The following is a 12,332-nucleotide window of genomic DNA, read 5'->3' as shown; positions in this document are numbered from 1 at the left end:
AACATGCAATTGAGAAGTGCTGTCTACTTGCGGAGGGCGTGGGCTTTTCTCACAGGTCTGGGCCGGGCGACAGGATGTTTCGCCGATGGATCCCTCACCCCGAGGTCAGCCACTCCTTGATCCAAATTGCGCGACAGGAATGGGGTGGATTGGAGCGCGCTTTGTAGTTGTGAGCAAAGCAAACACGAAGGGTGCCACCTCGCGTTGTCGTGGAACCTTCCGCATTTCGAATTCTCCATGTCCGCGACAGAGCAAAGTGAGCAAACTCGCCAAGCCAAGGTAGAAATGAACTTTGAAGCCGAAGCCGTATCTCACCCTCCATGGTCGTGAAGCAAGTTCCCGTCAGTATATTGCGAATCCCGGCTTCCTTTCACAGCTAGCAACAACACCATTTGGTGGACCATGTCAATTACCCCCTTCCACCATCGCCACCATGCTTCCCTCGAGGGAGTGATCCCGAAACGTATCGTCCTTCGCTTCCATGAATCCATGAGCGATATGAACGTGATCCAGGGACGATAACCCAAAAGTTTTTCGAAACAATCAATATTGATCCCGAAGATGACTACTTTCCGCATCTCTGTCCCCCAGATGATTCCACAAAGATGCATCTTGTCATCGATCTCTGTTGTAAATCGTTCCACTCTGTAAACCTCGAGCAAGTATCACACGAGGTCTATACAGTAACAAAGACGGAAAACTTGTACGTTTTTATCATGATTTGAAGGGTGAAACTGCTGTACTGACCAAAAAGTCAGCATGTATGAGAAGCTCGCCTTTGATGCTCCTAACGAGGCTCGCTCTCGTTGTTCAATACTAAGATGGGGTACAACTGGCCGAGCCTAACCGATCCGATGAATCGGACGGAGTGCGCCTGGCACATTTGGGGCATTCTCCATTGAGATTCCTGTCTTGAGTATCAAGAGACAGAGGCATAACTCTCATCCGTCCGCTGGGAGGCACACAAGGTGTTCGGTTTGGTCGTGCCCGCGCCGTTCGACATAGAATGTATTCGGTACGGATCACATGTTGAGGATTCTGCCTGGAGCTTTGAAATGTCTTCACTCCTGTTTCGCAATCGCAATTCATGTTGAAGATCAATGGATGCGTTCGACTGGAGTTGTGGAATCCGCCTGGAACTGATGGTAGTGTCAGCTGCGCAATGTCCTTCGACACCGAAGGCAGGTCGCGAGCCCTTCGAGATCCTCACGACTTGTCCCCGAGCCAACCCCTCTTGATTAGTCAGAGGCGCTCTCCGTCGCCGGTGGTCAAAACTTCAATGCATCGTCATGTATTCGGTGGTGGTCATGATGAGGTGCTGTTGGTCGAGGATGATCAAACTTTCTTGCTCATCTGCAACGAGATTTCCGCTGCAAGAGATATCACTTGTTGGCATGGGTTGCATCTAACCAGTATTTTCCTTCGTAGACGCAAAGTCTGAGAGTGTCGTGGTAGATGAGTCTAGTAGAGACCTGCGGAAGTGAAAGAAAGGAAGAGGGGGGGGGGGGAAGGGGAAGAAGGGAAGAAAAATATAGGATGGTACTCTCATACAATGTAGGGTATTTAGGCTCCCCAGATGCCACCTCTTGATTGGAATTGAAAACCATGTCAATACCTACAATCCAGCAACCCAGTCTTCTGAGGTGACCACCTCGGCCTGCTTCGCAATGACCTTCATCGCCGCATCATGCATCTCCTGGTCCGAGTCGCGGCACAGATCCGCCAGCACGACCAGCCTGTAATCCATGTCGGCGGCCTGGCGGACGGTCGACATGACGACGCCGCTGGTGCTGAGGCCCGCGATGACCAAGTTCTCCACCCCCAAACTGCGCAGGACCAGGTCCAGGTCCGTCCCGTGCAGCGCCGACACGCGCCGCTTGGTGACCACGATGTCCGTCGGGAGGGGCAACGCCGCGGCGTGGATCTGCGTCAAAGGGTCGTCCTCGCCGAATCCAGCCGCGCTGCCGTGCGCTTTGACGCGGGCCAGCGACGCGTTGCGTGGCGACGCCTCGGGATACCCAGGCCGGAATGCCACGCGCACGTAGATGACGGTCAGCCCCGCGTGGCGTGCCGCGTCGATGGTCTGGGATAGACGCTGCAGGAACAACTCCGTGTCCTGCCCTGGGCCTTGAACTCGCTCGACGATGCCGTTTTGGATGTCGCAGACTAGGAGGGCGGTGGCAGCCATCTTTTTTGGGTTCTTGGTAATGGTGTTGGTGTTGGTGTTGGTGTTGGTGTCTCGGTCTCCTTTTCCCTTTTCTTCTGGCCGAATGTAGAGGGTTTAAGAGGTTCCTGAGGTTCGCGGTTGTGGAGTCACCAGCAAAAGAGAACTCCTGATCTCCGGATCTCTTGTGTTTTTTTTTCCTTCTCAAAACTAGACAGCTAGGAATAACTATACAATAGCAAAATCCGCACATCCACGAGAGCCGGTCAGCACAATATATACGTGAAAGGAGAGCCACCGTGTGGTGCCTAAGAAGGCACCCCTCCGGCCCGGGTGGTACATTGCCATTGGCTAATGGCAGGCCGGTACCGGGACATTTTGAGCAGCAAGACTGGACAACCAAAGGCCGGTCCAGTGCCAAATGCTGCATGACGTTACTTCTGAAATTCACCAAGATCTGGCAGCTTGGACGAGTCTCTTGTGGGAAAAGTACGAAAGTATATACGAGGTACGCTGTAGATGACAAAAAGCGGGCATCTCCAGCAGTGCGGAAGTCACCGTTCATTGGGCCAGCGTTCACCACGCCCTGGCACATCTTGGACATTTTGCCGTAAATAAATAATAGTAATATTGTCCAGGGCACAAAAGATTGCGGCGCCCTTCCTCAGTCAACGTTGTGCAGTGTGACAGATCAAGCAGAACTCAAGCAGGAAAAGACTTCTGGTCGCTCGAGATGGCAGAGAAGGCCCGAGTCCTTCTCGTGGGCAGCGGGGGCATAGGAACCATGACGGCCGTGAACCTGGAAAAGGGCGGGCTGGCGACCGTGGCGGCCGTGCTGCGATCGAATTACAGCGTGGTCAAAGAGAAAGGTTTCACCATCGACTCGTGTGATCATGGCAAGTTCAATGCGTGGAAGCCATCCGAAGTGCTGTCCAAGGTGCCGGACGTCACGGCGCCCGACGGACCAGGATCGATCAAACCATTCGACTATGTCATTGTCACCACCAAGAACATCCCGGATGTCCCACCAACCGTGGCCGACTTGATCCGTCCAGCCGTCACGCCCGGCCATTCAGTCATTGTGCTCATCCAGAACGGATTGAACATCGAGAAGCCACTGATGCAGGCCTTCCCGGACAACATCTGTCTCTCGGGGGTGTCATTGATGGGTGCCGACGAGCTAAGTCCAGGGCACATCCTCCAGAACGACGTGGACAGGCTTTTCATCGGCCCATTCCTGTCCGGTAAAATTGATCAGCACAAGCAGGTCGCTGCCGCAGAGGAGTTTGTACGAGTATACTCCGCATCGGGCAAAGTGCAGTGTTCGTATCAGGCGGACGTGCTGTTTGTTCGGTGGAGAAAGCTCATGTATAACGCCGTGTGGAATCCAATTTGTGCACTGACAGACCTGGACACCACCCGCTTTCGACTAGCATCCGACGTCCAGGACCGGGCCAACCCCCTCGATTTGCTGGTGAGGCCGGCAATGAATGAGATCCGTGCGGCAGCCCAAGCTGCAGCAAACGTCGAGTTGCCAGAGTCCCTGGTGGAGTCGATGGTGGAGTGTGATCCCATGGAGATATTCTGCGCTCCAAGCATGTTGCAGGATCGGCGAAAAGGGCGCTTTATTGAGTACGAGAACATCCTGGGCGAGGCACTGAGGGAGGGCGAGAGGGCAGGGATCGCAATGCCCACCGTCAAGTGCCTGTACGGTCTTTGCAAGGCAGTTCAGTGGAGAACCATGGAGCTGAACGGCTTGGTCGACGCCCAGAAGCTGCTGGAGGCCAGGACAGCCAACCACGGCACATCGGGTGCTTGAGACGCGAACCAGCCCTAGCCTAAGGACTCAGGAGGCCCAATAGTAACGCCTTCAATGGGGCCGCGGCTGGCAGACCACGCAGAATGCCGCGTTTGACGGGTGGGCCTAAGATGATCGATCCTGGTTCACTTGCAAGCAGGTGATTGGGAGCCAATGCGAGTCTCGCCGTAGCGAGGTAGCAATATGGAGTAAAAACGACCATCTTTGCCAACTCAATCGACGCAGACACTGTGACATCTCGCAGTCTGGCACACCATCCTCCCCAGATCTTGCCCTTGGAGCTCTGGAGCGAGCAATGTTCAGCCTTGCTACCGCGTAGTGTTTTCGTCCTTGTGTTTTCGTCCTTGCATTGCTCGAGTCGAAGAACCATCAGGTCAGCGAGTTGCCTGGGAGTGCTAGGGAAAGGCCTGCCCAGCCGCTCTTGTGCAGGGGAGGCGTCAATGCAAGGGATATCGGCCATGCCGTGCACCTCCTCCTTTCCGTCTCTCCTAAGTGCCTCGTATCTTGAATGCACATGCCGTGCTGTCCGTTGCCTGTTACTGGTCCACAGCTCGCCGACCAGGGGTGTTGACTCGCCCTTCCTGCTCTGAGACAGTTTTCTCTGCCAGATCTTTCGCCTCAAGTTGACTAGTGTCAACACAATGCGGGTTGTCACTTGATCTGGCACTTTGACACAGTCTGCTATGGTAGACACATCCAGTGAAATGGGCTGGCGTCCGCCACCTGGGCTCATGGCTTGCTGCTGAAAGGGCACTCGAGCCTATAATGCGGTTTTCACAAGTGGTCCAAGATCGCGGTCGAGCCACCTTGCAGGAAAACCTGTCGTCACCTCCCGCTCGGAGCACGCACAATGGTTCGTTCCCATTCCTTGACAGAAGAGGGGAAAGGAACTAGATATATTAGAAGAGAGGGTCAGTGCTCGTGGCAGCCCAGCATCCGTCTTCCTCGCTTTCGTTCTCAGCCCAACCCCAAACACCTTGCATCCTGCTTGTTACCGTTGTGTCTTCATATCAGCCCACGTCTTATTCTTCAAACATGAATGACGATCAAAAGCCCCAAACCTCTGTCGATCTGCCGGGAGACGACAGGACGGTGACCTCCAGCCATGTCCCCTCGAATGAGTACCTTATCGTGGAGCCTGATGCCGAAGACCCCAGCAAGAACTGCTGGCACCTGCCAGAACAGCAACCGAATCTTGCCACCATTGCTCTCGATTCTTACAGGCCTCGTTCTCCAGGAGGCATCAAGACCCTAGTCTGTAAGAATGGGGCTCGCCCGAGCAACCTGGAAATCCCGACTGGACTCCGGGAAAGCATTGAAACAATCGTCTTGGAAAACGGCCACGTCGAACACCTCGACACCCTCGCATTTCCCAACCTGTGGGAGATTGTCTGCAAGAACGACGTCGTCGTCTATCCCGCCACTAACCTGGACCGTGCTGGGTGTGACCTCACTGACCGGTTTGAGATGGAGGAGATCATCTATCGACAACGACCCGAAATACACCGTCAAATCAGGCCTCAGCTACCAAGATGGATGCAAGCCTTCCTCGTCGACGGTAACGAAAATATTGAGCTTTCGATCCGCATCTCACTGGACTTCCGCACCCGTGAGGAGGAGTGTGCTGCCATCCACTATTATTGGGATGGAAATCAACTCCAGCAAGTGCAACGACCTCCCTGGTTCACTCCGGTGTGCATCCTCTATTCCTGGAGAGCAGGCCATTCCTATTGGGCACTTCAATCGCTCAAAGTCGTCGATCTGATGTTCGAGGAAGAGAGCAACAGCGGACATCCCGAGTGAGAGCAGCTGACAAGGTGCTTGGAATGTCCCGGCCGATTGCAAGGGACGGCTGGGCATCGGCAAGCGGCGAGTGAGTGAACCGGTATTGATCGTGTCAAAGAATGGGACGATGTGAGTGACGAGCACCGACTTGAATTTGCGGCTGATGTGGCTGTTCACGGGGAAAATACGACGTTGCACGACATGGAATGTTCGAAGTGGCAATGCTGTTGGTCTTACGAGTACGATCGCTTCTGCGTCTGCGTCTGCATGCTGTGACGTTTGTGTCACGATCTTTGATCTTTGATCTTTGTTGCTGTCGTGCTGTGCTGTTTCCTATGCCCCTAATGTACCTAGGTACCCACCAGGGCATGGTCAGCCACTGGATAAGAACCTGATGGATATTGTGATCTTGCGTAAAATTTTATCATCTTGCGTAAAATGGCACTTTTCGTTCCAGATGGCGTTTCTTATCTTGTAGGAGGCCCAATTAACAATGTCGCTTACCTCTCTAGCGGAGGTGCGAGTCAAACCTACGAGTGCCCAGGTACTAACTTAGTGTCAGCGTGGCCGTGATTTAAATAGCTTGTGGGCGATAGCAGCGATGGAGGAATGAGTTGTCTTTGCGACGTTGCCCTCGCATGGGATCGGATCGGTAGCAGCACGCCTAAAGGGGGTAAGGGCGGTGGGCTTATGGGCATCAAGTGCACTGCTAGGGGCAAGAAGTCGCACCGGTAGGCTCCAAACCTACATGGTTAGGGGCTGCTGGGGGGGCACTGTCGGCCACCTCGGCGCAAGTTTCAGCTCAGTGGCGCGTCTGCTAGGGATGAGCGTCAGATAACCACCGACCCACCAAGCCAATTTCTGATCGACAGGGCCATGCGCCTATCAAACATCTTTCCCCTGAATGCCTGAGGCCTGGAGTCTCAGCTTTCTAGATCAAGGGATGCCATACGGAGTATTAGTAGTAATTACGAGTAGGACCTGTACACGACGAAGAAAATGGTCTCCTGGCATGCTCCCTTTCGTGGTTCGTCGTGTCCTCGTCAACCCTCAACCTCAACCTCGTCTCCTCTCTTAGAGGCTGAGTGCGCTCCCGCACCCCTAACAACATGTCAATGTCCCTTCCTCGAGCACTGAGCCCCGTGAGGCTCCTCCTCGTCTTCGTCACTCTGGTCTCGCTGTTCCTGTTTCGATCCTACTACCTTCCCAGCCCCGGCCCAGATGCCGACTATAGCCTTTCTTCTCCAGCATCCTTCTGGAAAAGCTCGAGCTCCTCCTCCTCCTCTGCCGCTGTCGATGATGTAGCTGACGTCGAGCTTGAAGACGGTTACTACGAGGTTGAGCAAGACTCCGATCTGGTCCCTCAAACTGAAGAGTATGAAGAGTATGCGTCAACGGACACGGAACAAGACCTTGAGTCTGGGTCTCAACCCGAGCTGGAGCCTGGTATGGATGCTGCTTCTGAGCCTGAACCTGAACCCGAATCCGGCTATGAGTTCGCGCCCGAGTCCGAGTTCGAATCCGAGTCTGAAACCAAGCCAACTACTTCTCGCGAAACTGTCCTCCCGTCGGCTCCTACACAGAAGTCCGACCCTCGGATCCCACCATGTCGCCAATTGCCGGGCGCGGACAAAGTCGTGGTCATGGTCAAGACAGGGGCTACCGAAGTCTTTGCTCGTGTCCCCGAACAGCTCGTCACACTGGCTCAGTGCGTACCTAACTTCATGGTCTTCTCGGATATGGAGCAGCAGGTGGGAGAGTTCCGTATCCAAGATGCGCTGGACGAGATTGGACAAGAATACAAAGAGAACCATGATGACTTCCGGTTCTACAATGACGTCCACGCCGCCCATGTTGCGCACGGCGACGTGAGCGTGCTGGGATCTGACAGAGCCTGGGCGCTGGATAAATGGAAAAATATTCCCATGCTTCACAAGGCTTACCTGAAGTATCCCGACGCAGAATGGTTTGTCACAATCGATGCCGACACATATCTCAGCTGGGCGAATCTCCTGCTTCTTCTCGACACCATGGACCCCGACGAACCGCTGTATGCAGGCTGCGTCTATTGGCATGGCCCTACTGCCTTTGCACAAGGCGGCACAGGCTACCTATTATCTCGCAATGCGGTCCAGAAATTCGAAGAGATCCGCACCCCTGAGAAGATCGCCGATTGGGAGAAAGAGACTTCCACGATCTGCTGCGGGGATGTCATGCTGGGAGTTGCAATGGGCCACGCCGGAGTCAGCGTCAGCGGTGCCTGGCCCATGTTCCAAGTGGACCCTCCATCCGGCTTCGTCTGGGCCGATAACGTTTGGTGTACTCCGGCCATCACTTGGCACCATGTGCATTCGTACGAGGTGGAAGCGCTCTGGCAATTTGAGAAGGACTGGATCAATAAGACCTGGGACGACGAAGACCCGGGCGCAGTTCCTTACCTATACAAGGATGTTTTTGAAGATTTTGTCCGGCCCCACATCTCCGAGGAGAAGAAAGACTGGAACAACCTCTCTGGGGACAGAACCTTTACACAACCTAAAGAGGACCACGTGAAAGAAGACAACGACTGGGACTGGAAAAATGACGATGAGAAGCAAAACATGTGGGATGAGCTTGGCGAGTTCGAGAAGAAATCCGTTGAATCAATCCAAGACTGCCGTGCCGTCTGTGAGAAGGACAAGCAATGTATGCAATTTGCGTGGCATCCCGGAACCTGCAAACTGAGCCACTCCATCAAGATGGGACGGCCGGTCGATTCCAAAGATGAGTACACCTCCGGGTGGATGATCGACCGGGTTGAAAAATTCAGCGCAGCCAGATCGAAGTGTGGCGAGGTTTCCTTCAAAATTGGCTGAAGGATAGCCCTGACCTTCCTACCACGATGTCCACGATGCGACGACAATCACCTTGTCCCACTGCTGGATCCTTGACGCTATCAAGAACGGCTTCCGAATCTTACGAGCCTTACACATTATCTACCCTGTTCTTTCTGTTCTTGATGGACTGTTTTTCTGCGGCTGACGTCTTGCCGCACCATGGTTTGATGCTGGACGAGCAGAGCGTTTCTGCTTCGCGAATACCCTTGCAGCCACAGAAGTCGGCGTCTTGCTGTCATTTCCCATTTCGATTCTCCTGTATATATTGCGTCAGTGTTCTGAAATGTACGAGCGACATTGGGTGGGTCTCAGCTATTTTTGACGATTTGGGTGTTGGTGTATGACCATAGAGCAGCCTTTGGATGTTTGTGGGTGGTGCCTGGCGTTCATGAGTCTCGACACGTTCAGTCTCGAGGGTATGGGAACTGGATTATGTGTATGTGTTTGTGTCTTGATTGTGTGTCTGGGTTTCTCAATGTGGCCTTCCATGGGTAAGGTTCATGTGTTGGAATAGCGGTCCAATATTTTGCCAGGATCTAACTAATGGGCATGTCATTGGAGTTTCCAGTCTCCCTCTACAATACATGTCTTTGCTGATGAGAGCGGCTACTCCATACCTCGACACGTACCCTCGTACCTGGTGGGTGTCTGTACAGAGAGTAGCGATTCCGGATCAAAGATATTCCTGCTCCGTCACGTCACGTGCAGCTCGTCCAACCAGTCAAGCCTTCGCTAAATAATGAAGGTGCAAACCTCACGTCATTTGAAAATCAACCCACCGAGGCCACATTGAGTTCCTTCCTTCCGTGCCTGTTTGGTCCCAGCTGATTGGGTTTGCAAGGCAAGAATGGCCCTGCTCACTGCACCCTCAAAAGTTCTCTGCTGCCAACGCGTTCTGATGCTCTGAGCCAAACATTCCATTCGCTTTGAACGCCCACCTCTAATCTTCTTGAATCACTCCTTCACCTCGTCTGAATCCTCCTCTCCTGTGAGAGCCTCTGCTTTCAAGTCCAAGGGCGCATCTTGGGACGTTCTCACTTAGAAATGACATGACGTCGGCGGTCTCTCTGGCTACCCTACGCCCCATTGACTGAACCAGCCATGACAGATCCCAGACCGTCCTGCATGCGTTCGTCAGAACCATCAACTCCACCTCCCCGGCGGGTATCTCAGCAAAGTGTCAGGTTTGCGGACGTCGACCAATACGCACCCCATATCCCTAGCCGGCTGCGTGAGACCACGATTCTCTCCCCAGAAGACAAGAAGGCAAAGTCCAGCTTTGATGAAAATACAAGTGACGAAGAGGAGCCGGACCTGCCCCCACCTACCTTGATGGTCGACGAAAATACACCTCTCATTGCTGAGCCGGAGCCTTTGGCAAATGAAGAGGGGGACAACGTTCAAGGCGAACTTGTCGAACCTTCGGCGCAGTTGTTAAATGCTCGGAACCACGCACTGGGGAATTATCACCACAGCCGTATCTGTGGCCTGAAGAACTGCGATCATGGCACATTTTCTCCCCGAGCTCCTTCGATCGAAAGTGAGGGGAGCGGCAATCTCTCTTTTGGGGGTCGGTACGCCGATGAGATTGCCGAGGACGGCGGTCCACGGGATCCGGTTCGAGGCATCCTGGGCGAGGCTGTCAGCGACACTCTCACTCCCAGTAAAAGCCTGAGCACGACCAGATGGCTCGCCGACAGACATGGGATTAAGAGCCATCGCTACATGTACTTCTCCTACTACTTCCCTTTCGTCAAGTGGATCAGCCAGTATCGATGGAGCTGGTTCCGGGGTGATCTGATCGCTGCCCTTACCATGGCATCCTTTTACATTCCCATGTCCCTCTCATTCGCTGCAAACCTGGCACATGTGCCCCCCATCAATGGGCTTTATTCCTTTGTCTTCAACCCGATGATCTATGCGTTCTTGGGCTCGTGTCCGCGGATGGTCGTCGGACCTGAAGCAGCAGGGTCTTTGCTGGTTGGTCAGGTGATCAAGACATGCATTGACCGAGGAGAATCCAATGATGATAATTCCAAGCTCAACGCCGAAATTGGCGGCCTGGTGACCGCAATGGCGGGAACCATCCTTTTCGCCGCCGGCCTGGCTAGACTTGGTTTCCTCGACAGCGTCCTCAGTCGACCTTTTCTTCGAGGCTTTATTAGCGCGATCGGATTTGTCATTCTCGTTGATCAGTTGATTCCCGAGTTGGGTCTCACCGAACTTGCGAACCAGATTGGTGGTGTCTCACACGGAAGCAGTGCTCAAAAGCTGGTATTCCTGGCTAGGAACCTGGGGGACGCTCATAGGTTGACGGCCGCGGTTTCATTCGGAGCCTTTGCCATCATCATGGTATTTAGGTATCTCAAACAGCAACTGCAGCCTAGGTATCACTGGGTGGCATATTTTCCCGACCGCTTCATTGTGGTCGCTCTCTCGGCGGTTCTGGCTTGGGCATATTCCTGGGACAAACAAGGCCTTGACGTCCTTGGTGAAGTCAAGTCGTCTGGCGGAACAGCCATTCCATTCCACTGGCCTTTCCAGTTTCGACACGTGAAACATTTCGACACGGCGTTGAGCACGGCTTTCCTGATTGCATTACTAGGCTTCTTCGAATCTTCGGTCGCGGCCAAAAGCCTCGGAGAAGGAGGCCAAGTCAAGCACATGACGCTCAGCGCCAACCGGGAATTGATTGCTTTGGGCACTGCGAACATTGCCGGTGGCTTCTTCATGGCTTTGCCTGCATTCGGTGGTTATGGTAGAAGCAAAGTGAACGCGTCGACCGGAGGCACTACGCCTATGAGCAGCATTCTCCTCAGTCTCATCACCTTGATATGCGTACTCTTCGTCGTCCCCTATTTCTACTACCTCCCCAAGGGCGTACTTTCGGCCATGGTCTCGGTTGTCGCATACTCTCTCATCGAAGAATGTCCTCATGACATCAAATTTTTCTTCAAGATCAGAGGCTGGACGGAGTTATCGCTGATGACCATTATCTTCGTGGCCACGGTCTTCTATTCATTGTCAGTTGGAATGGCACTCGGCATCGGCCTCTCGTTGCTGGCGTTGATCCGCCATGCCACAAAGCCCAGAATCCAAATTCTGGGCAAAGTGCCTGGGACTGCGAACCAGTTCGAAAATGCCGAACTTACGCCGGAGAACATAGAATACATCGAAGGCTGTTTGATCGTCAAGATCCCCGAACCGCTCACCTTCGCAAATACGGGAGAATTGAAAAATCGACTCCGGCGACTAGAGCAGTACGGCACCAATGCTGCCCATCCTTCTCTACCGCGAGTGCGGCACGAGGATAACAACCGCAATATCATCTTTGATGTGCACGGCGTCACCACAATCGATGGCTCCGGAACCCAAGTATTCACTGAAATCGTGGAAGATTATGTCAAACGTGGCATTCGTGTTGTCTTTTGTCGGCTACCTCAGAGACGGAGTCAAGTCTACAAGAGTTTTGAGAGGAGCGGCATTGTCGACTTGGTTGGCGGCACGAGACACTTTGTGGGCAGTGTCGAGGAAGCGTTGAGGCTGAGTGAGGCGGAGGATCTGGAGGAGTATTTCGACAACAGACTGAACGGACACGGAGAGCATCAGCATCATTAGAGTATGGCCAAGGATCTGGCGGAGCACCTTGATCAGAGATTGAAGAAAAATGACGAGCATCAGCATCACT

General features: G+C 53.6%; 5 protein-coding genes across 5 annotated transcripts; 4 read left to right on the top strand and 1 right to left on the bottom strand.

Annotated features, from left to right (window-relative positions):
• Window positions 1–1,615: 1,615 nt before the first annotated feature.
• Window positions 1,616–2,188, bottom strand: Z520_07012 (uncharacterized protein; the record flags this gene model as incomplete). The annotated part of the gene is made up of 1 exon (XM_016777511.1): window positions 1,616–2,188. The coding sequence occupies one exon, from the start codon at window positions 2,186–2,188 to the stop codon at window positions 1,616–1,618; it is 573 nt and encodes a 190-aa protein (XP_016631682.1).
• A 709-nt stretch (window positions 2,189–2,897) lies between these two features.
• Z520_07011 (uncharacterized protein) lies at window positions 2,898–3,983 on the top strand (the record flags this gene model as incomplete). Its single annotated transcript, XM_016777510.1, has 1 exon — window positions 2,898–3,983. One exon carries the CDS (start codon window positions 2,898–2,900, stop codon window positions 3,981–3,983), a length of 1,086 nt encoding a protein of 361 aa, XP_016631681.1.
• A 1,035-nt stretch (window positions 3,984–5,018) lies between these two features.
• On the top strand, window positions 5,019–5,786 carry Z520_07010 (uncharacterized protein; the record flags this gene model as incomplete). Its single annotated transcript, XM_016777509.1, has 1 exon — window positions 5,019–5,786. The coding sequence occupies one exon, from the start codon at window positions 5,019–5,021 to the stop codon at window positions 5,784–5,786; it is 768 nt and encodes a 255-aa protein (XP_016631680.1).
• A 1,097-nt stretch (window positions 5,787–6,883) lies between these two features.
• Window positions 6,884–8,623, top strand: Z520_07009 (uncharacterized protein; the record flags this gene model as incomplete). The annotated part of the gene is made up of 1 exon (XM_016777508.1): window positions 6,884–8,623. The coding sequence occupies one exon, from the start codon at window positions 6,884–6,886 to the stop codon at window positions 8,621–8,623; it is 1,740 nt and encodes a 579-aa protein (XP_016631679.1).
• A 1,122-nt stretch (window positions 8,624–9,745) lies between these two features.
• Window positions 9,746–12,262, top strand: Z520_07008 (uncharacterized protein; the record flags this gene model as incomplete). The annotated part of the gene is made up of 1 exon (XM_016777507.1): window positions 9,746–12,262. The coding sequence occupies one exon, from the start codon at window positions 9,746–9,748 to the stop codon at window positions 12,260–12,262; it is 2,517 nt and encodes an 838-aa protein (XP_016631678.1).
• Between the last annotated feature and the right edge of the window lie 70 nt (window positions 12,263–12,332).

This window comes from Fonsecaea multimorphosa (genome assembly GCF_000836435.1).
Source record: "Fonsecaea multimorphosa CBS 102226 unplaced genomic scaffold supercont1.13, whole genome shotgun sequence".
NCBI classification, from domain to species: domain Eukaryota; kingdom Fungi; phylum Ascomycota; class Eurotiomycetes; order Chaetothyriales; family Herpotrichiellaceae; genus Fonsecaea; species Fonsecaea multimorphosa.
The sequence above is the reverse complement of the archived record's forward strand: the minus strand, read 5'-3'. Positions and strand labels throughout refer to the sequence as shown.